This window comes from Solea solea, chromosome 5 (genome assembly GCF_958295425.1).
Source record: "Solea solea chromosome 5, fSolSol10.1, whole genome shotgun sequence".
NCBI classification, from domain to species: domain Eukaryota; kingdom Metazoa; phylum Chordata; class Actinopteri; order Pleuronectiformes; family Soleidae; genus Solea; species Solea solea.
This window is the reverse complement of record NC_081138.1, coordinates 5,847,621-5,868,839: the sequence shown is the minus strand read 5'-3', so window position 1 is coordinate 5,868,839 and position 21,219 is coordinate 5,847,621. Positions and strand designations below refer to the sequence as shown.

General features: G+C 41.9%; 1 protein-coding gene across 5 annotated transcripts in view; it reads right to left on the bottom strand.

Moving 5' to 3' along the window:
* Nucleotides 1-20,673, bottom strand: part of LOC131459286 (protocadherin-9) — a 254,221-nt gene extending 233,548 nt beyond the window's left edge. For 4 of the 5 annotated variants that reach the window (XM_058628897.1, XM_058628899.1, XM_058628898.1 and 1 more), the window contains exons 1-2: nucleotides 20,436-20,673; nucleotides 16,855-19,992 (exon numbers count right to left, since the gene is read on the bottom strand). In XM_058628897.1, coding sequence (XP_058484880.1) covers nucleotides 16,855-19,890 — 3,036 coding nt within the window. In that variant the 5' untranslated portion in view covers nucleotides 19,891-19,992; nucleotides 20,436-20,673. Of the gene's footprint in view, nucleotides 1-9,484; nucleotides 10,011-16,854; nucleotides 19,993-20,435 lie in introns of those variants that run through there. The other variant, XM_058628901.1, reaches the window with a different exon arrangement.
* Between the last annotated feature and the right edge of the window lie 546 nt (nucleotides 20,674-21,219).

Below are 21,219 nucleotides of genomic sequence, written 5' to 3'. Positions count from 1 at the left end.
CACATTTGGACAGCCCACACAAAATGTTATCCCCAACCTTAACCAGTTCCTCAAATAGTTCTGCTTCATTAGGACCAGGTTTTGGTCTCCATGAGGACTACTAGTGTTTATGCCAGAAAAGGTCCTGAAGACATAGCCAATACAAGCACACATAACTAACCCTAACTAACCTGAATCCTAATTCTAACCATAATCCTAAATCCTTAACCCCAAAATGTTATGAGGACCAGACTAAATGTCTCTACTTCCCCAAAATGTCCTCACTACCTATGGTTTAAGTTTTGGTCCTCACAAACATACACATACAAGAACACACACACACTTCCCTCTGTGGATATGGCCAGAGCAATACAGTCACTGATCTCTACAGCTGCACATCTTATAGGAGACAGTAAGAGTTGAGGCAATAAAATCCTATCATCAGTACACACACACACACACACACACACACACACACACAACTCCACACACACATGCACCCTCACAACTAACCCTAACTAACCTGAATCCTAATTCTAACCATAATCCTAAATCCTTAACCCCAAAATGTTATGAGGACCAGACTAAATGTCTCTACTTTCCCAAATGTCCCCACTACCTATGGTTTAAGTTTTGGTCCTCACAAACATACACATACAAGAACACACACACACTTCCCTCTGTGGATATGGCCAGAGCAATACAGCCACTGATCTCTACAGCTGCACATCTTATAGGAGACAGTAAGAGTTGAGGTAATAAAATCCTATCATCAGTACACACACACACACACACACACACAACTCCACACACACATGCACCATTCATTGGGGACTCCTTGTGATGTATGACCTGGGGCAACTACAGTCCGGAGTCAGTGGTGGTGAAGGAACCTCATTGTTCCGGGGACAGAAGCTGGGCTGATTTCTGGGACACTGAAACTCCCTTCCAAAGCCTGTAGCAGGTCACATGTCACATGACAGACCGAGCCACAGCTTTTTAAAGATTAGAGGGCAGAGGGGAAATCGGGGCAAAAGAGGGGAGGGGGGGGGGGGGGGGTCTCAGTGGTGTTTTATCTTGTTTGAGTCAATTCCTATATTGTCTCACATGCTTTAGAAAACTCCAAAATAACCAGTTTTTGTGTGTGATTACTGTTTGATTCCACAACAGGGCCAATAACTGTACATACACACTGACACAGTGGAGACCCAATGACCCAACAACATAAATCGTGATGAAAGCAAAATGGTGCATAATTTAACGATTCTGAGTCGGTTTACTGCTATTTCTGTAACACCTAAAATTAGTAGATCAGGCGAATCTAAGAGATAGTCACAACTTCATTTGAAATGCTGGGAAACAACTTATGTTCAATACTTCCTTGTTTGCCTTGCTACATCACATGTTTTGTATTGTTAGCAGTCTGTAAAGATGCCTATATTTTGTTGTGTAATATGTATATCTCTATATTTTTCTTGATTTGTCCTCGATTTTGTTACCTTTTAGTGCATGTAGTGGAGTATTTTGCCTAATTGCAGGCTGGAATCTGGTACTAATGTATATGTTGATGTGCGTTAATGTGCAATGACCCTAATCAAATAAGTAAATAAATACAATTACGACCCATGTTTACGTTTTTAAAACCAGCGCCCCTAGCGGTTGTATACATAACATCAACCACTTCCGCCTTAGACGCAGTATCTAGTATCGCCGGAGCGTGGTTGACAATAGTTTGATTCCTAACTATACCATTTTTTTAATTTTTACTACCCAACCCTGTCTTTTTTGCCCTAACCCTACCCTCAGTAACATGTGTGCATATTCGAGTTGGAAAATACTAGTAAAAACATACCTTTACGTCGCATTCAGGGGTTTGACAAAACGACCCACAGTCACGTTTTCAGAAAACGACCCATATGTACGTTTCAGTTGGAGGACAGGTTGTTTTAAATCCACCCCCAAAAAAACTCTCCTGAGAACAATCTATGGGTCCATACCAATAAAATTCAAATCCAAAATCCACCAATGTGTTCAGAACAAGATTGTTTTGTGACATGAAAATGTGAGAACTATGTACTGTATTTTCCTTACGAGCAAACGTAAAAGACAAGCTGGAAAAACTACTATTGGGATCAGCTTTGTGTTCTTTTTGAGGTGAAATAATGTCAAAATGAAACGGCGGTTCAGAAACATCTATTAGGCTAGCTTGTTTCATTTATTTTTTGTTTTAGTTATTGTTTTTTTAGCAACAAGAAGCTAGCTCCTTGTTGCTAAGAAGCTAGCTCGCAGCAAATCCCGCGAGAGTTGCGATCAAGGTCTTTGATATTTAATGAAAAATCTTTTGATTTTATAATCAATTACTGATTACAGTTTTTTTTTACACCCCTTCCAAGTAAAAAATTTTTCCTATATTTGTTATAAATGCTAGAAACGTCACCCTCCTGCATTTTCTGCGTGACAAATGCTCTGGTCCTGGAACTCTGCTTTCTGAGTGTCATTGACAGCAGCCATAACTAACTTGTACATGTAAAAAGAGAGAGAGAGAGAGGAGTTGTGGCAGGAAATAGAAAATAAATCTGTGTGCATATATCAATTATCGTCGGAGCGGAATCTGTGCAGAGGAAGGAAACCATGCTGAGTCTCTATGTGCGCTGTAAGATACGGGGAAACCAATTTTCACCTCCTCCGTCCTCGTCCCCCAACACGCTGCACAACTAGGACTGAATCATTTCATCGGAAATAAGCTAGCCAAATGTTTTACACCTTCTGCATATTACTGAGTCGCGATAAGGCGCCGCTTCACCAGTCTGTGTAGAGCATCTCTGCTACACTTTTGGCTTCAGGAAAGATGAGCAGGACTGTATAAGTGTCAGTGCGTGCGAGGGCTGCAGAGATAGAAAAGTGCAAAAGTAAGGAGGTGAAAGTATTTTAAAACCCTGCCATTTCTTATACCCTCGACGATAAAACAACATACAAGCCATATTTTATGTTTGCGTTAAATATTCCCGTGTGGGGAGCGCCTCCGTGACAGCTTATTCTCAGGCAGATTTATCACAAGCCTTATCTACTCCGCGCGCCGGACAAAGGCAAGACACACAGCCTACACTGTAGCATGCTGATGCCCGAGGCACAAGACAAAGCACACAATCAATACGAATCTGCAGTCTATACATTGAGCAGGAGTGAGTTGACACACATCCCTCCAGCAGCCATACATCACAACTTCTTCATCTAATTAGCTCCCTGAAGAGCACGATACGTCTTCTAATTCGCTCGTACATTTCATTGTACGATAAAAGGCAGAGGGAGAAGCACATTCTGTAGCCCCGTGTAATGTATATTGTCGCCGTGATTAAAGGGATCTATTAATGTGCAGATTTAAGGAAATCAATATTTAGTCTAAGCACAAGTTAATCAATGTAGTTTACCGTGGGGAATTATATATACTTGATCTGATGATCTGCTACACTTCAGTCAGAAAACTTGACATTTTTGTTGGATTGTATTTTCAGAAACAAGCTGGAAAAAGTCAACAATAACAATGAATTAATAATGTGTTTGCGATGTCATTTATATTATATCATGTGTTGCCTCTTGGTGTTTTTTACTGCTCTATCACTGCTGCTGCTGTTATTTAAATCTATGATGACTGACTTTAACTCCATGTTGTTCATTACCATGGGCATCAAAGTCGTCTAAATCTATATAAAACTGTATGGACATGTGCTTCTGTCCAGCAATACTATCAGACCTGACTGATGGAGGGTATGTGTGTGCACAGCAGCAGCAGCGCAGAGGCGGACGGGGGCGAGTATGAAATTGCTGAAGTTTTTCTGAGCTGCAGAAATTCACTTCTGAATCTTTCCGTGGGCTCTTTGTTGTGTTTTCAGTCATAGTCCAACCTGTTGGGGAATAAAGCACCCGCCAATGTTTACTGCGCACTACATGTGGTTTGCAGCAAAATAGGCAGTGGAAATAAAAAAAAACATGACTTCCTGTTTTCGTTTCAAAGTAAAAGCACTCTAGTTTTCCCCTGTTCCCTGAATCCATCCCTTTTTCGACAAGGCTTTTATTGTGAAATATTTGCACTGACTGACAGATGTGTGGTTCCATACAGAGGAGTACAGGGAGTATTTAATATATATTATATGTATGTAAATATATATATCTATATATATATATATATAGATATATATATATATATTATTAATGGCACTTTCAGCAGCTATGCAGCAGACACACTCCCAGTGTGAGATGCAACAGATCGGTGACGCGGGAAATCATAGATTGCTCATGCATATGAGAGTCTTATGACTCTCCCGCAAGAATCAACATGAAATAAACTGCAAGAAAACTGTGTCTTCATTTCAGTTTACTTGCATGGAAGGCTTAGCGGTAGCAGTTAAGTGTCAGTCCTGTTGAAATATCACGCAAAGAATACAAGAGTACAGCTCAGTTTCTTTCTCTTGGTGTTTTTTTTTTTTTTTTTTACATTTGAGTACAAATGCTCTCTTCCAGGAATCCCCCGCTCTACATTCTCATGGGTTCACATGTCTACATCTAAAAGCTGTCCGGTACAACAAGAGCCTTATCCATTGCAACAAACCCCACTGGAACAAGTGGGGGTTAAGTGCCTTGCTTAAGGGCAGCCCAGTGGTAGTTTCTCTCTCGCGGTCTAATTTATCCTGCCTTTCCAACAATGTTCCCTGCAACCTTTTGGGTCAAAAGTTCACTTATGTATCCTATAGGCCTTTTTCTTTCTTTTTTCTTTCTGACGGTTGCTGTTGCTGTGCATGTGTCAGTCTGTCTTTGGAAGCAGAAGGTAAACATGGGGAGTAACATGTGCCTCAGGCTCCCACTGGTGTGACCACGGCACCTTCCTTCAATAAAGGAATCTTATACATGGTGTACATTCATGTGGACGGGCGTTTCCTCCCCCTTCAATAACAGCACTGTGCTACACGCCGCTTGCCTGGGGGATTTTATGGCTGTAACAACTAAAAAAAAAAATGAAAACAGCTTCTCATTTGTGTCTCGAGTCAAACACATTTGGGGATCCAATCTGGGAAATGCACTCACCTTCCTTTATTTCTCCCCACCCCCCGAAAGGGAGGAAAAAAATGAGTGACTAGATAATGGTTAAGAGAAGATTACACTCGAGGAAAATGTCAGTGGAATTGGACCATGCTGCCATTAGTGGGAAATATGACAGCATGTGCATCAGTGGCAGAAAACGGAAAGGCTCAATCTCCTGGGCCGTCTTCAAGCATCTGACGGATGCTGATTTTAATTTAGAGCAATGGTGACGGGAAACATGACAAATTTAAGTTCACTAAACATTCCCTTACAAAGTGAGTTCAGTCAGTCAGTCAAACGTACTATCGAGAGACAGACAGTGTATGTGTTTCAAAATCCTTCCGTCATGCATAATGCTTTTAATGTAATGTATTCTAACAGCAGGATCATAAAAAAAAACTACTTTAACCTTTTGCACTATATTTATTAAAACATAACACCTCGACTGTACACGATACACAGGCAGACCTTTTATTTCTGACAAGCAGGACCAATCAAAGAGACTTGTTTTATCCCGGGCCTTAATCTGTTTCAACACATTTAAGGTCTCTGTGGTGTCGGAGCAGAGAATTCAATATCTTTTACAAATCTGTGCAGCTACAGATTTGATTCCAGTGCCCAAACTCTCTATATGGGGAACCACTTTTTGAACTATCATCACCCAAATCCCAATCTAAAATCTTGACAAGAGCAAATTGGTAAAGAACTGGTAAATGAATCATTTACAAGATTATGTTTGGTCAATTCATTGCAACGTAATTGTATGTGTGTTATTTAAAACACATATGCATAAATGGTATGAATAAAAGGTTGGGGGCAAATTCTGCTAAGTAGTTTGGGGGGGCCCAAATGAAATCTCCCGCCACCCATGTGTGGGTCCCGACCCAGTCTTTGGAAACATATGAATAGCTGTATCCTATTGACCTTCAGTTCTATATTCTTATATTCCCTGTATAATAAATTTTTTGTTATGTATTGCATTTTTTTTTTTTTTTTTTGGAATTGGCACAAAACAATGAACAATTCACAATCTATAAATAGACCAATTAAATTCAAGCCTCTGCGATTCGCTAACTGGGTCATTTCAAATGGTGATTTGGAATTGGAGCGATTCATTTGTTAATCCCCAACCCTCAACGACTCCAGTTTTAAAAGCAATTTCGAGGTACTAGACATATTTACACTTAAACTTCCTCTCCGGTTCCTTACATCATTACAAACAACGCATTTATTATGATTCATTGCTGAGCCTTAGACTAGTTCTCAGTGTAGGAAGTTCAACTCGACATTTATTAATGCAACCATAACAATTGAATAAAATGATTTCTGCCAAATAAACCTTGAATGATAGACTTTTTTTTGTCAGACTACCTTTACTTAAATGCTCCAATGTGTGTTTGACCACGCGCAGGTCATCAATCCAAGTGTGTAATGGCTTTGCATAATGAAACAAAGGGTTGCTTTGAGACGGTTGGAGGACAGAATTAGCCTGGTTTCTCTCTAAACAAGGTAAAAAAAAAAAAGACATGTGACACCGTCCCTATATGTTCTGTCATGTGTTCTCAATGTACTGATGACAAAAGTAACAGAACAATGTGAACCCCGGGGTTTATCACGCTGTCACAAAGACCAGCACATGCCAATTTTCAGTGTGTCTGCAGAAACAATCCACGCAGAATTGAATTCATCTGGTCGCTTGTGGGGTTTCCGTTTCAATCTTTTGTGAGAAAAAGACTTTTGTCTCGTCTGCTATCTTCTAATTGCTCCCTCACTGGCAAAAAAAACGTATGTGTTACATTTAGCCACCAGCGTGTTAATTGAAGAAATGCTTTGTATAGACAAAAAAAAAACGACTGACTATTCATATCCACTAACCACTCTACGCATATGAGGTCACATCCGAGGCCATTCCTGACAACAAAAATATGCTCAGCACAAGTAAACCTGTGGCAGTGAGTGTGCCAAACGTTTGCATCTAAATCTGGAAATCTGGAAATCTGGCCGCGTGAGATTGGAACACACTGACAAAATATCTTGATAAAATATTAATAAAATACTCCTTTCTCCGGAGTCAGAGCGGCAATATGATTATACTTCAGGTCAGAAGTCGGGTTTCAAATTCCCAGTCAGTAAGTGCACAGAGCTTTTCGAAAGTGACCGTATGGATGGGGTCAAACTTTAAAGCCTATATTTATTTATTTATCTATCCTCTTCTTTCCTCCCTCAAATGCAGACTAAGCTCTGCTGTCGGCCTTCAAATGGAGTGGACAGATTAAGCTGAGTTAGGTCTACTTTTCCACAGATGTGTCGGCGTGGCACTTTGATATCCACACACACAAAAAAAAAACTACAGTTAAGAGGTGACACGCCGCGACTTCTTCAACTGGAAGGCGGCTGCAGATTAACCGCGGAGAACTCGGCTCAAGCGAGAAAGGGAACATATCCTATATTGTTGACTTCGGTGTGCTTAATATTTTCATACATACCCCATGGAGCACAACACATTGTTAGTGTTTGTTATGATCGTGATGACGATGATGATGATGGAGATGCAAAAGAAAAGTGTTTGTTTTTTTAATTCGCTGATCAGTCCCGCATTTAAATGTAATTTAAATGTGAATTGTATCAACAAATCAGTGTTTATTGGCGAAATCTCTCACTTTGTCAATGTTGATCCAAAATGGCTGCCTCATTCTGGGGGTAATGCACAGCAACAATTCCCATTCTATTCGATTTCAAGCAAATGCAGATAATTCCGCCAAAATGCGATCATGAGCTTTGGCTATGAAAAACACAGCAGCTCCACAAATCAGATACAATTGTAGCTTTAATGTAAATAAACATAGATTCCTATGAATTTAAAGTGTTGGAAATGTCAAATGTTCTAAAGCAGAGACTACTTATTTTATCTTTAAACCAGTTAAGCAACCAATAGCAAGAGATGTATAGAATACTTAAGGTTAAACTGCATGTGGAGACATAAATGCATTTGCTTGTGTAAATCTAGAAAAAATGGTTTTGTTCCCCCCAAACCAAACAGTGTAACCATAAGTTAATTTAAATTTCATTTTTACCGTAAGCAAATTATGACACTGGTCGAGCCTCAGTGACTTCCATTTCAAATAATGGCTTCAGAAAACCTTTTTGCCTCTTAAAATACACACCATGGCATTATAATCTGCCCATTTATGCACGGACCTGGATTAGAACTAATTAACTGGACTAAAACACATCCCTGTTCATACATAACGTCTGATCACAACACCACACAAGGAGACCAGGCAGACAAATTAAAAACAGGAACAAAATCATCTCTTTCAAACATTTATTATGAAATTATAAAGATAGAATAGCACTGTTCAAATAAAGCTTTTTTTTTTTTTCTCTTTTCTTTTTTTAAGACAGAATAGGAGTTGCAATGCACTGGATAGTTGGCAGAGTTTTATTTCAGATGTACTTAATGTAAACCCAGCAATGGAAACAAAAAGAGAAGGAGAGAAAGCAGGGCAAATAAATAAAAACAAAAAGAAAAGAAGAAAGAAAACAAGTTCATTATTGTTTAACACAGCACATTAGGCAAGATTACCAGGAGTTCAATTTACATGAAACATCGCATATATATATACAGGAAAGATTTATACATCGATGAGGGTTACAGAGTCTTTGTGAGCGATGGGGGCCCGTGTGGCTGAGCAGTCAGTGGTCGTCACATTTCAAGTCAAGTGTGGCTCTTTGCTCGAGGGCGGATTTTTGGCTGGCAACGCCATTATCACAACGATTAGTTTGGACACTGGCACACGCTCGTGACTGAGCGGCAGCCTGTTTGTCACTTGACACAACAGCGACAAATCTCCCCGTGGGGTTGTCATGTCGGGATGTTACAGAACCGCTCGTCTTTGAACACGCCCCCAGTTCTCTCTGATGATAAAGAGGAAAGGGCGGGGCGGGGGGGAGCGGGGACTATGTGCCGAACACAAAGCACCCTCATCTGTCACAAATGATCGGAACACAGCGGTGATCACAACCTCGGTGATTTAACATAGCATGTTGCGGCACTGACCCCGGATAAAACGTGGAGCGAGAGGTGTTGGGCTGCAGACGGGGGTGGGGGGTGGGGGGTGGGGGGGGTTAAGGAGGGAGGAGAGGGTGGAGTGAGGATTTGAAAAGTAGAGACGGGTATGTCGGGGCGGGAGTCGGAGGGGGAGGGATTCAAACAATGACGTAGCATCATAATTTCATCTTTTGAAATATCATATTCCTTTCTTTTTAGACAAGCAAGCAGTCAAGAAACATTTTCTTCCACCCTCTACTCGTACACTTAAGGTAAATCTGAGAGAATTCAGATGCGCCGTTGACACCTCCAGTGTTTTAAAGCTGCATTTCGTCTTTTTTTTGTTTTGTTTTCTGTCATCATGCCGTATTGGAATAAGTCTGAGGCTAGTATGTGAACTTGATTGATTGCCTTAGAAAAATGCCTTTTTGTGGATTAGTGGAAACAAGGAGATGAATTAAGTTAACGACAGTCCCGCACAAAAGCCACAATGGCGTTTGGCTTTTGTGCGCGCAAAACGCTCCTTCACAAAGTAAACCCCGCCGTGGAAGATTGTTCATCAATCAGTTTGCTTTGAGGAATTGCAGAAATGGATGATAAACTTGAGATGAATTGGTTGCCAGCCACAAAGTGATGGACAAACAACAAACAGGAAAGAGGTGGGGAAAAAAAAAAGAAGAAAAATCCCATATGCACACGCACACACGAAACAAGGCTTTTGATAAATGGTGTTTGTATTGTACACAGAATGTGAAAGCAGCACGGGGACAAAGGACAGGAGACGTGGTTAAAACGGGAATGAAAATTAATAACAATGATAAAAAAAATATATAATGAATGCTCACAAAAAACCAAATGATATTCCTGGTAATTTGCCATCATCTGTGTTTTGGCAATCAGGCCCCTGTTAGATACAAAACAACAAAAAAAAGAGACACACAAAAAAAGGCTAAATCAGAAGCACTTCATTTTTTTTTTTTTTCTCAACAGAGGAAAACATAAATGAACTCCATTCAGCCAGTGTGCCAACGCACAGCTTTGATTTATTTTGTTGTTTTGTGCAGACAAAACTGGATCCCCCTTGGGGCAATAATCTACTCCCAACCACTACCTTAGTATGGGCCCACAATCCATTTCATTTCCTTTTACAAACCTAGACACATAGGACATGACACGTATTCTAAAGAAATACAATGTTCTCTGCAGTAAAGAGAAAACCTGCAAATCTTTCACTGATGATTTAAAGCTTTGATAGAAACTTCCCCGCGCAGATTTATTGGCTTACTATCTTGTGATAGCTGTGTTTGTTTTGAGGATATGCTACTTTTTTTCCTCTCAGTGCAATGCAGCAGTCATTAGTCAGTTTGTCTTCTCATCTGCTTAATTATTAAACCGCTGTTGGCAACAGACAACAGCGAGTTTGCTCACCAATGTGGTTAATTAGGCCATTAATAGTTATTTAGCCCATTTATACACGTTTTCTTGTTCTCAGTATAAAATGGTAACAAGGAGATTTTACAAGATGGCGTCCTTATTTTCGAGACCCTTGCAAGTCCGCCGGAACGTCTTCAGTCAAAAAAAAAGTGTCATGGACACGTGGCAGTTGTGAGGGATCATAAACAGTCTCCAGAGGAAGAGGATGAGGAAACGGATGTATGATCGCGGTCGGCAACAATCACTGGCCCCTCTCCATCTTCCTCCTTTCATAGTGCCAAACTCTGTGTCAGCACAAGCCAGAAGATATTGCAACAGACTTTTCCCCTCAGGTGCAACATTGTCATAGTTCATTAATCTTTCTCAAACTTCTCCCGCCGCCATCAGCCCCCGTACGTACGACTAATCCCCTTATTAATGTGGCAAATGAACCTGCACAAGAAGGACGACTCCCCCAAGGCTTCATAATTACAATGGTCTGTACAAACTCCTGTTTGCATAGGATGTCCATTCATTAAACGAACTGACAAGACATTGCCGGGTGCACGCCGATAAAAAAAAAAAGAATCCCCGGTCGTCTTCAAAGGTCTTTCTCATGTCTTTGGATTGCGACTACATGCTGCATCTTTTCCCGCGACTGATGTCATTATTGTCGTCGCAACGGGAGGGAGGGAACTGAGATGTGACTCAAGAAACTGGACACAACTTCAAGCATAAGCCAACAGAATTAGCTTGAGAGATCGAAATGCACCTGTACGCAATTGGATAGAACCTACGAGCGATCTGACCGATGATCCAGATGGCGTCGGCAGAGCGGCGCAAAACGTGTTGGATGTATACAAAAGCCGCTAGACGTCGCTTCTCTGTCGCCGCGTCACTAAGCACTATAGGGGTTTGTGATTGGCATGAGGTTGGCCAAAATTGGCGTCCTTGGCAGGCTACAACTGAATTATTATCGGCGTGTAAACACTACACTACAGGTAATATTTTTTGTGGAAATACCATTTTATTTCAAATGCAATTTCCATCTTGGAATAAATTATGGTATAAGAGTGGTAATAAGGAGATTATTTTACTTGGTAGCTTGGTTATGAGGGTTTGGGTTTATCAAAGTTGGTAATTACCATCTTATAATGTTGAAATTATTCTCTCGTATGTACAACACACTTTGTCTTATTACTAGAGAAATAAGATGGCGTACCACACACTTGCCATATTGGTATAGTCGAAAAAATCCATCGATATACATTGGTGAACTGTTATGAAGATACAACATTGTAGCCTACACTGTATCAATCCCATCAGTTGCTTGACTTTTAATGTTATGAATGAATTTCAATGAGGCTGCTACACCTTAGTAACGGTGTCGCTTCAAACTTGCGATAAAGACTTGCTAATCACTCCAGACTCACTATGCCTGCGAGAGTCGCTTTGCCTTACACTTCATTTTCCATCTGTATTTTATTCCCCTGTTACTTTACCTCTAAAGGCGAAATGACTTGCACTTGAAGGAGCTAAAACTGTGGCCACTAGAGCTTAAGACAGTTACCGCAATCCAAATTTGCAAATATTGCAGAGCACTGACCCTTCCCTCTTTCCCAGACTCGAGACTCTCGTGGGTTGCCAGGCAGTTTTTCGGGGACATAAATTCCTACACACACCATGAGATGAATCTAAAAGAAGCTTCACTTGTTCCCCTTGTTGTACATCATACACATAACTGGATTTGTGGGCGGCAAATGAAATGCTAAATAGTGAATTAAGTCCCGTTTCCTTAATCTTTGAGGACAGATAATGGTTATTTTATAGTTATATAGGCATTACAAAATTAGAAAATAGATGTATCTGCAATGCTGTTTCACAAATGTTTGTGTTTGGATATTATGGATTATGGGAAATTTTATTTTAGTCCAACGATTTTTTGGTCTTGAAATACCTATTTGAAGGTAAGCAGTAATTCCGTGTAGTGAAGTTGTGATTTAAAATGAAGGTGTTAATTAAACAAAGAATTCTATTGCCAAGAAGCTTACCATTCCATAATTTAACTTCAATGTATCGTACCCCATGAATCTGGATAGTAAATTATCGTGATTAAGTCAACCCGGGTTGTTTTAAGTGTTGCTGTAGCTATAGTGAAGATGCACAAAAGGGAGCTTTAATAAACTCCGTCCCCTGAGCTGAGGCATGATGTGTGTTTGCAGAAGAGCACATCAGAGCAGTGTGGGATAAATTAACCCTGTACATACACGGCTGCTTTGTAGTGCGTGCCTCTTTTCTGCCAAGCACGAAAAAACACTGATAACCCACAGCAATTAAGTCTTCTATTTTACACACTAGGTGCTCAGGTCAACTGAAAGTGCCATATTAGTTGCATAATTGTGCTCGGTAACATATTATATATATTACCATAACAAAGTGAGGTAAAAAAAAAAAGGTATACTATATATATGGAAATAAATTGCTTTCCTCCCATACGTTATGTAGGATTTACTTGGGGTTAATGTGAAAAGTGTAACTGAGAGAGCCTGATGTTTCATCCGCTGTCTCAGTGAAGCAATTTGTCCATAATGTGAGCCTTGGGATGTGATGTAGAGCACATGCTTAATGTGCAGCCACTGGGCTCGTGTCGAGCTATAGTGAACCACATCGACGAGAACGGCGACTGAAAGTGAGACTGATGGTGAAGTGGCAAGGATTATACTTGATTTGCTTAGAAGCTTGTGTTACAATGTGAAAGTAGGACAGTTTTTCCTTCTTCTTCTTCAGTGTTGTTTACACTCATGTACGTCCCTGGAGGGGAAATAATCAGTGTGGGGGGTGGAGGGAGGAAAGGCGAGGATTACTCCTATTGCTATCAGCAAAGTTTTGGTTCCTCTATAAAGCTGATTACTGTATAGATCACACGTTTGTGTGTGGTGACACCGGTATAGATGTCTGCTCCTCGTTCTGTCCTAGAGTACGCTGATTCTGTGGGAGGAAGACGCCACAGATGTCCTCCCCGTGTGCACGTTTTTATCAATTTCCCTTCAGTTTTCCCGTTCACTCACCGATGCTGATTTGGCACAGACGTGACTCTTTAGGAACGGAAAGGAATGACACTTTTTTTCCCCGATTTGTCAATTTCGTAAAGGGTTTTGACTCAGCTTTACACGTATTTCTTTTATATTTCAATTAAATGCGTCTTTTGCTTCGGCTGCGGGCTACAGCGTGTGATTGATGATGGTTTGTTTCCTCATAAGGCAACAATGCAAGTGGTACATTTTCTTCATTGTATCAGAAAGTGCGGGGGGAAAAAAAACTGCATAGCACATCAAAGAGTATTTTTTAACTGTAGTAATTTCAATGTTATTGACTTTTTTGTAATCTCTGTGTATATAAGGAGTCCTTTAATAATGGAGTTCTTATCTTTTTTTTTCCAAAGCGCTTCAACTCTGCAGGGAATATGATATGATAATCCCATGATATTACCTTTTGGATATAGTGTCTGTTTAAGATTTATTCAAAGGTAATTGGTATATATACATATATATATATATATATATATATATATATATATATATATATATATATATGTATATATATATATACATATATATATATATATATATATATATATATTATATTTCCGATTTTTTTCTTGAATTACAGGGAGTCTTTCATCAGCTTTTAATCAAAACGCTGGCAGAACATAAAAAAAGAAATAGAATCTACTGGCTGGCCATAAATATTTGGCCATCAATGCTTATGAAATGGAGATGACGTGAACCTCTCAAAACAAACAGTCGCACTTAGCCAAAAAAAAAGAAGAAATAATAATAAAAAAAATAAAAAAAATAGAAGAAACACTGGTGTTGATAACATACTCTGCTTTATCCAGTAAATCATGTCTCTGGAGTTATTGATTTCACCACAATCTATAACTGCCACTTAGCCTCAAACATGAGCTGGAATTTCTATCAGTGAAATGTTGTTGTTTCATCACTGTACTGTACTATTTTTTTTTATTTTTTTATGCATAAACTGTGACAACATTTTGAAGTTGTACATTTACCGACACAGTTTTAAGACACGAAGCTTCCCTGAAAACGGGTGAAAATAACCAAATAAAATATTGAAAAGGCAACGAGATTGGCGAGAGACCGCTGCAGCTTCACAACATGGTGGGAAATTTGCAGCTGCAATGATTTCTGACAAGAACTGTGATTGCAATATGATTCAAAGTTGGTATCAGTTATAACATCATTGCAACTGATTTGTCGTTTTCATGGAAACACTTGTCAAAATCGTAAAAACCTGACATTTTTGGGCGGTCTGTCAACACACAAAACACAGCTGCTCGTCTAAAGAGCAATATTTTTGCGGCTGTTGAATTCCTGCAGCGCTGCAGAACTTCATCACGATGATGTTTCAACACACACACAGTTGCGTTCTCTTTTGCGATTTTGCCGTTTTGTGTCATCCAAGGGGTTAAAAGACTTAACGGAGGCCAAACACTTTCAACTCCCTCGCTTTGGTGAGGTTATTATACAAAACATCATGAATCAAAACACATCTGAGAGGAGCACGTGTGACAAAAACTAGACACGACAGCGCATTATTTCACATTATCGCTGGCTCCGTTTGGAACACACTGCCTGTTTGTTTGCATCTTTGAATCGTTTGTCAGAATTATTGATCCCGATAAATCCTGTGTGTGGAATAGTGGGGCATGACTGAGCAGAATCAATGGAGTTGTGCTTACACCATAGTGTCATATCTCATGTGTCCTCCTCTAAGGGCTGAATCCCCCCTCCGTTGCCACCATCACCCATTTCAACACCGCTCTTCCTCACTCTCCCTCCCGCCCCTTTCTCTCTCTTACACACATTCACTCTCTCATCAACCACACACACACACCAACGGCGCCTGGTAAAGTGAATGCCTCTTTTGACTGCTACCTCTCACACAGAAACACATTAAATCCAACCCCAGATGCAGTGACCCGGAGGTGCACATCGACAGTGTCACCCCCCTGTAACTCCACTCTCCCTTCCGGATAGATCTTATCACTCAAATCTCTAACTGCCATTATCAATCTTCCCTGTGCAGCCTCTGCATCATTAGGCGAGAGTATTTCACTAAGAACACCCAACAAAGCTTCCACTCCTTTTCTTCTCATCCCTTGCATTTCTAAGTCCACTGCATGTTGGCACCGTGCCAGGCTCTGCCATGCGGCGCAACACTGCCACCTAAAGGATCAGTACCACCCGTCAAGCTGACCCACTGACAATGCTCTGCTCTCTTTTCTCCCTCTCTCTCTCTCTGTATTTGTCCACATGTGTCCCATTAGACTGGAGCTGTGTGTTGTGTCTGTGCGGTGCTTTATTAGCAGGGAAAAAATTAATAAGGCTTTGATAAAGAGCAGCATGGATTACGTTGAAATTGGAGGCTCATTATTGGCTAATCCTTTTTGAATTGGATGTGTATCAAGTTGCACACAAGCTTCACTCCGCTTGCTGTAGTGTGCTGTGAGAGGAGGCATTTAATTCGAGCTCAGCTGATGTGGCAAAGCCTACAGTGACATTCACCACAGCAGACTAATTATTGACTGTTGTTATTGCTGCAAGGCAGGTGTGGGAAAAGGTTACAGAGTATTTTGTGATTTTTTTTTTTTTTTTGGGGGGGGGGATTATTGCAATACACAACCCAAAAAATGAATAGAAGGAACAAACATAAAAATAAAAATAAAGAAAACATGAATACACTCAGGAGTTTTATGAGGAGAGAAATAAAAAGTCTGCAAATTTTCCTTTTCTTTTTTTTTGTTCGGGGGAACGTTTGCAGCATGTGTCTGCGATGAAAGCAGCCATCGGAGTAGATAGGCAAGAAAAAAATGTTTCTTTCACAGAGAACACTGAGTCACAATTAATGTTATGTTGGTACATTTTACCAGTGATCTATCCTGGTTGCTGAACAGACAAAGTATAAGGCAAGGCAAATCACTCACCAGCTTGCATTTTTGTTAAATATGAATTTAAATATATAGTAATGACAAAACATCAGCCGATAATTATTCCACCCCCCCAAATTATGCATGATTGCTGAGTCCATAACAACTCAATTAATTAGCAATTGTTCAAGTATCTCTTTCTTTTTTATATATTTGGAGAAACAGTAGAACTTGGTGAAGCGGTATGTCTCCTGTACTTTTTTTTTTCTTTTGCTGTTCCTTCACAGTAATTTAGAGCAAGTCTCTAATCTAGACTGGCACTTCAGCACTGTGGAACAGGGCAGTTATAGGCAGTACTTATAGACCAGTAAAAGTGCTCTTTTACCTGCTGTCTGGTGAGCATGGGGGCCTTCGTCTTGAACCCTCCTTGGGAGCTGCACTCCGAGGCACTGAAGTGGTCGGAGCTCGTGGATGACCGCTTGGAAAGGGTGTCACAGCCTCCAACAAATGTGTTATCCAAAGGGAGCTCCTGAATCACGTGATGCTTCTTCACCGAAACCGGCGTGTCGGCTTTGACGTGGAAGGCCGACTGCGGTGAGGCGGACTTGTAGTGCCGGGCCAGGTCGGGACTGTTGGGTTTGAAGGTCGTGGTAGGTGTGGCATTCCAATCAAATCGTCCAATCCCTTGCTCCTCCAGCTCCGTCGGCAAGCTGATGGTTCCGTTAATTGGCTCGTGGGCGGGGTCGTCGGGTTTGTTTCCCTCAATGGTGACAAAGTTGAGCAGGGAACTTTTGGGAGACTTCCTTTTCTTGCGCTTTTTCTTCTTGTTCTGCTTGTTCTCAGTGTTGGGGGACATCCACTCCGCTCCCTGTTTTTTCCTCTGCGCAGCTTTGAACCTGGAAGCGTGGCGGCAGCGCAGCAGCACCGTCACGAAGATGACAATAATCACCACAAATGCGCCAGTGACGAAGGCTATCATTATGGTCAAATAGTCCCCACTTTGATAAGTTTCACTGCTTTCGCCGATGTTCCGGTCAATCGGGGTCTCCATGGTGCGTCGGATGAGATCATAAATGAGAGTTGAGTTTCCCACAGTGTCATTGACATAGAGAAATACCAGCACCAGAGTATGGAGAGATTTAGGATATCCCAGGTCACTGATATTGACCACTAATCTGTGTAAGCCTATGTCAGTCACTAAAGGTTTTTCCTCCAGAGTAATATTGCCAGTGACGGGGTCAATTCTGAACAAACCCTTGTTGTTTCCACTCACGATTGTGTACTTGAGCTCTGCGTTCATCCCTGTATCCCCATCCACCGCAAACACTTCTGCTACTACAGATCCTGGGATAGAGGAGAGAGGAACGAGCTTGAAAGACGTGTTCGAGGGGGGGTAGATGACAATGGGGGGGTTGTCGTTCACGTCGATGACATTGATGGTCACCTTGGCAGCTGAGGAGCAAGGAGGCCTGCCACTGTCCACAGCCCTGACGTCGAAAGTGTAGGAGCTCTGTTGCTCCCTATCAAATGACACATTAGATTTTATCACCCCAGAGTACGGATCCAGTATAAAGTTCTCATTGTCATTCAGTATGGAGAGTGAAACAGCGGCATTTTCCCCTGCATCGGAATCTGTCACAGTTATTACCCCCACGGTGCTGTACTTAGGAAGGTTCTCCGACACAAAAAACTGAAAGTGGTTATGTGTGAACTTGGGATTGTTGTCATTTTCATCCAGCACAGTCACAATAACAGCCGCCTGAGTTTGCAGAGGGGGCGTCCCGTTATCTCTCGCTGTTACAGTGAAAAGAAACCTGTCCTGATCCTCGCGGTCAAACACCCTGGATGCAGTCAGGACCCCTGTCTTGCGGTCGAGATCGAAGAACGACGCGTTAGGCCCCAGCTGATAAACTATCTCCGCGTTCTTCCCACTGTCCTCGTCTGTGGCGCTGAGCGTCGTGAGGAACAAGTCACGCTTGTTGTTTTCCATCACAGCCAGCTCAATAACTGGCTGTGTAAAAATGGGTGGGTTGTCATTCTCATCCTCCAGCCTCACTCGCACCAACGCAGTCTGATTCAAGCTCGGTTTGCCAGAGTCAGAGGCCACAATTTTAAAGTTGTATTCCTTTGTCCCCTCATAGTCAAGCAGTGCAGATGTCTCCAACAGATACTGGTTGTCGTACACTGCTTTGAGATGGAAGGGCACGTCCTTCTCGATGAAACAAATGACCTTGCCGTTGATGTCGGTGTCTTTATCTGACACTGTGATCAGTGCTATCTTGGTGTTGATAGGATCCTTCTCCGAGAGGAAAACAGTGCCATTAATGGGACTGATTATGTACCTCAGGTCTATATTGGGCGGGTTGTCATTGACATCAGTTACATTGATAGTAAGAGTAGCTCTGGCAGGACTGGAGCTGCCATCGCTGGCTAAAACAGAGAGCTTATGGATAGCCGTTTCCTCTCTGTCCAGGGGCCTCTGCACGGTAATTAGGCCAGATGTGGTGTTTAATGCAAAGAGTCTTTTCGTGGCGGGAGACACCTGCGTCCCGAACACATAACGTATCTCTGCATTTGCTCCTATGTCCGCGTCTGTGGCCAGAAGCTGAACGACAGATGTGCCGATAGGGGAGTTCTCTGCTATGTGCACCTCTATCTGATTCTCTTTAAATACCGGTTTATTGTCATTCACATCCGTCACTGTGACTTGTAAAATAGCAGTGCTGGATTTCTGCGGATTCCCACCATCCTCCACTTTGATCTTCATCACGTATGTGTCTTTCTGCTCTCTGTCCAGATTCTGCTGCACAATGAGCTGGGGCCACTTCTCCCCCTCAGGCGTTTCCACTATGTCTAAGCCGAAGGCGCTCTGCCCGTTGATCAGCTCATATTTGTGGACACTGTTGGGGCCAGTGTCTGGATCGGTGGCAGAGGGAATGGCAAAGCGGCTGTTAATGAGCGTGTTCTCCGGGATGGAGATGTTGATCACAGGGGACGGGAACATGGGGGCATTGTCGTTAGTGTCTTTGACAACTATTTTGATCTTAATCAGCCTGAAGTAATCATTAGGCAGAATGACCACTTCAATTTCAAAGGAGCACTCGCTGTCCTCAAACGAGGGGCCGGGGCACAACTTCTCTCTGTCGATTCGGTTCGACGTTGTGAATATCTCACCGGTGCTGCTCAGAACACGCACCAGAGGGTTGTCTCCCGCTTTGGAGACGAGCCGGTACACGAGATTAGCACTTGTTCCGGTGGCAGCATTTGTGTGGGAAATGTTTAGGTCCTTTGGTATGTTTCCAATGAGGACATTCTCCTGCAACTCCTCTCTGATGGGGTAGATAAGCTCTTGGGCTATTGAGGGATCGAGCCATATGCAGGCGAGCAGGGTGCCCAACAGGTAATAGTCTTTTAGATCCATGACAGCGTGAATGTGCTTCCAGCCTGCACAGCTCGAGGGTTTCTGTCTGTGCGACCACCGTTGTTACAGGATGTGGTGACAGGAATCCTCCACCGACAAAACCTATGAATACAAAACAAGAGTTTCTCTTCAGTGAAATGACTTGACCGTGCTATGGTAATTAAATTTGATTAACAGCCAGCCACACCATTCACACTCAGCTGATTCGGTGCATTCATATTGTTTTATGCCTGCCATTAAAGCTGCTTTACAAATCATAAAAGGAAAATCGACAAAAACATCACAGCAATCATTCGGCCAATTTCTAACCACATTACGTGGTCAAATTTAATCTTTACTGCTTCAGAACCCTCATGACCTCAAAACTTCACAACACGTTGCACTTAATCGTATTTCTTTTCTACCTAAATTGCTGAGATTGGAACGCTTTAGCTGCTACACAGTGAAATGAATGAATGAATGAATGAATGAAACGTACACAGAATGACCTCAAGTCAAGATTTTGAATTCATAGTACATCTGAGACATATTCTTGTCTTACATACCCAAATCTGTTCCAGCTCAGGAGAAGAAGAAGAGAATAAGTGGAATGAGTCAGCTCATAGTCTTCTCATCCAGTCAGCCTGTGAGATTATTCGGGGAAAAGATATCCTTCTCAGTCCGGATCCGGCTTTGGGTCGAAAATATGAGAGTGATCAGACTCACAAACAGGTTTCAGGTGAAATCAGCTGCTCCACGCAAACTGGGGAGGGGGGAATTAGAGGCTGCATATGTCGCAGTTCCTTTTTTCCCACATTGAACTTCAGGAGATGTGGACAGAGAGGATGAATGTGCGGAGCTGCGGTGATTGCGGTGATCAGCAGACAGCCCAGGTGGTCAGCGCTCTGCGGTGTCTTCCATTAGAGCGAGTCCCAGAATCAATGCTCATCCCCGGGGTAAACATCCAGAGGAAGCCGGCGTTTTTTTTCTTTTCTTTCTTTTCTTTCTTTTGCTTTTGGCGATTTGTTTTAAATCCCCTCTCTCGCTCTTCTCCTCCTCCTCCAGCTACCTGTTAAGGTGAAGGCGCCGACGAGGTGAAGACAGGCAGAGACACTTGCGTCCCGTCATGTTTCAAGTTCACACAGCTCCATCAGTTGCTGCTGCTGCCGCCGCGGCTGCTGACACAAGGTTAATAATAACAATAAAAAAGCGGGGATCAGAAAGGCATTTGGGCACAAAAAAAGAACAGTAAAAGGAGTGGAAATCTCAGATCCGATCCTAATTGGAGATGCCAAAGGATAAAAAAAACACAGGTCAATGTGGCACCGATGCGCAGCGTCTCTCTCCCTC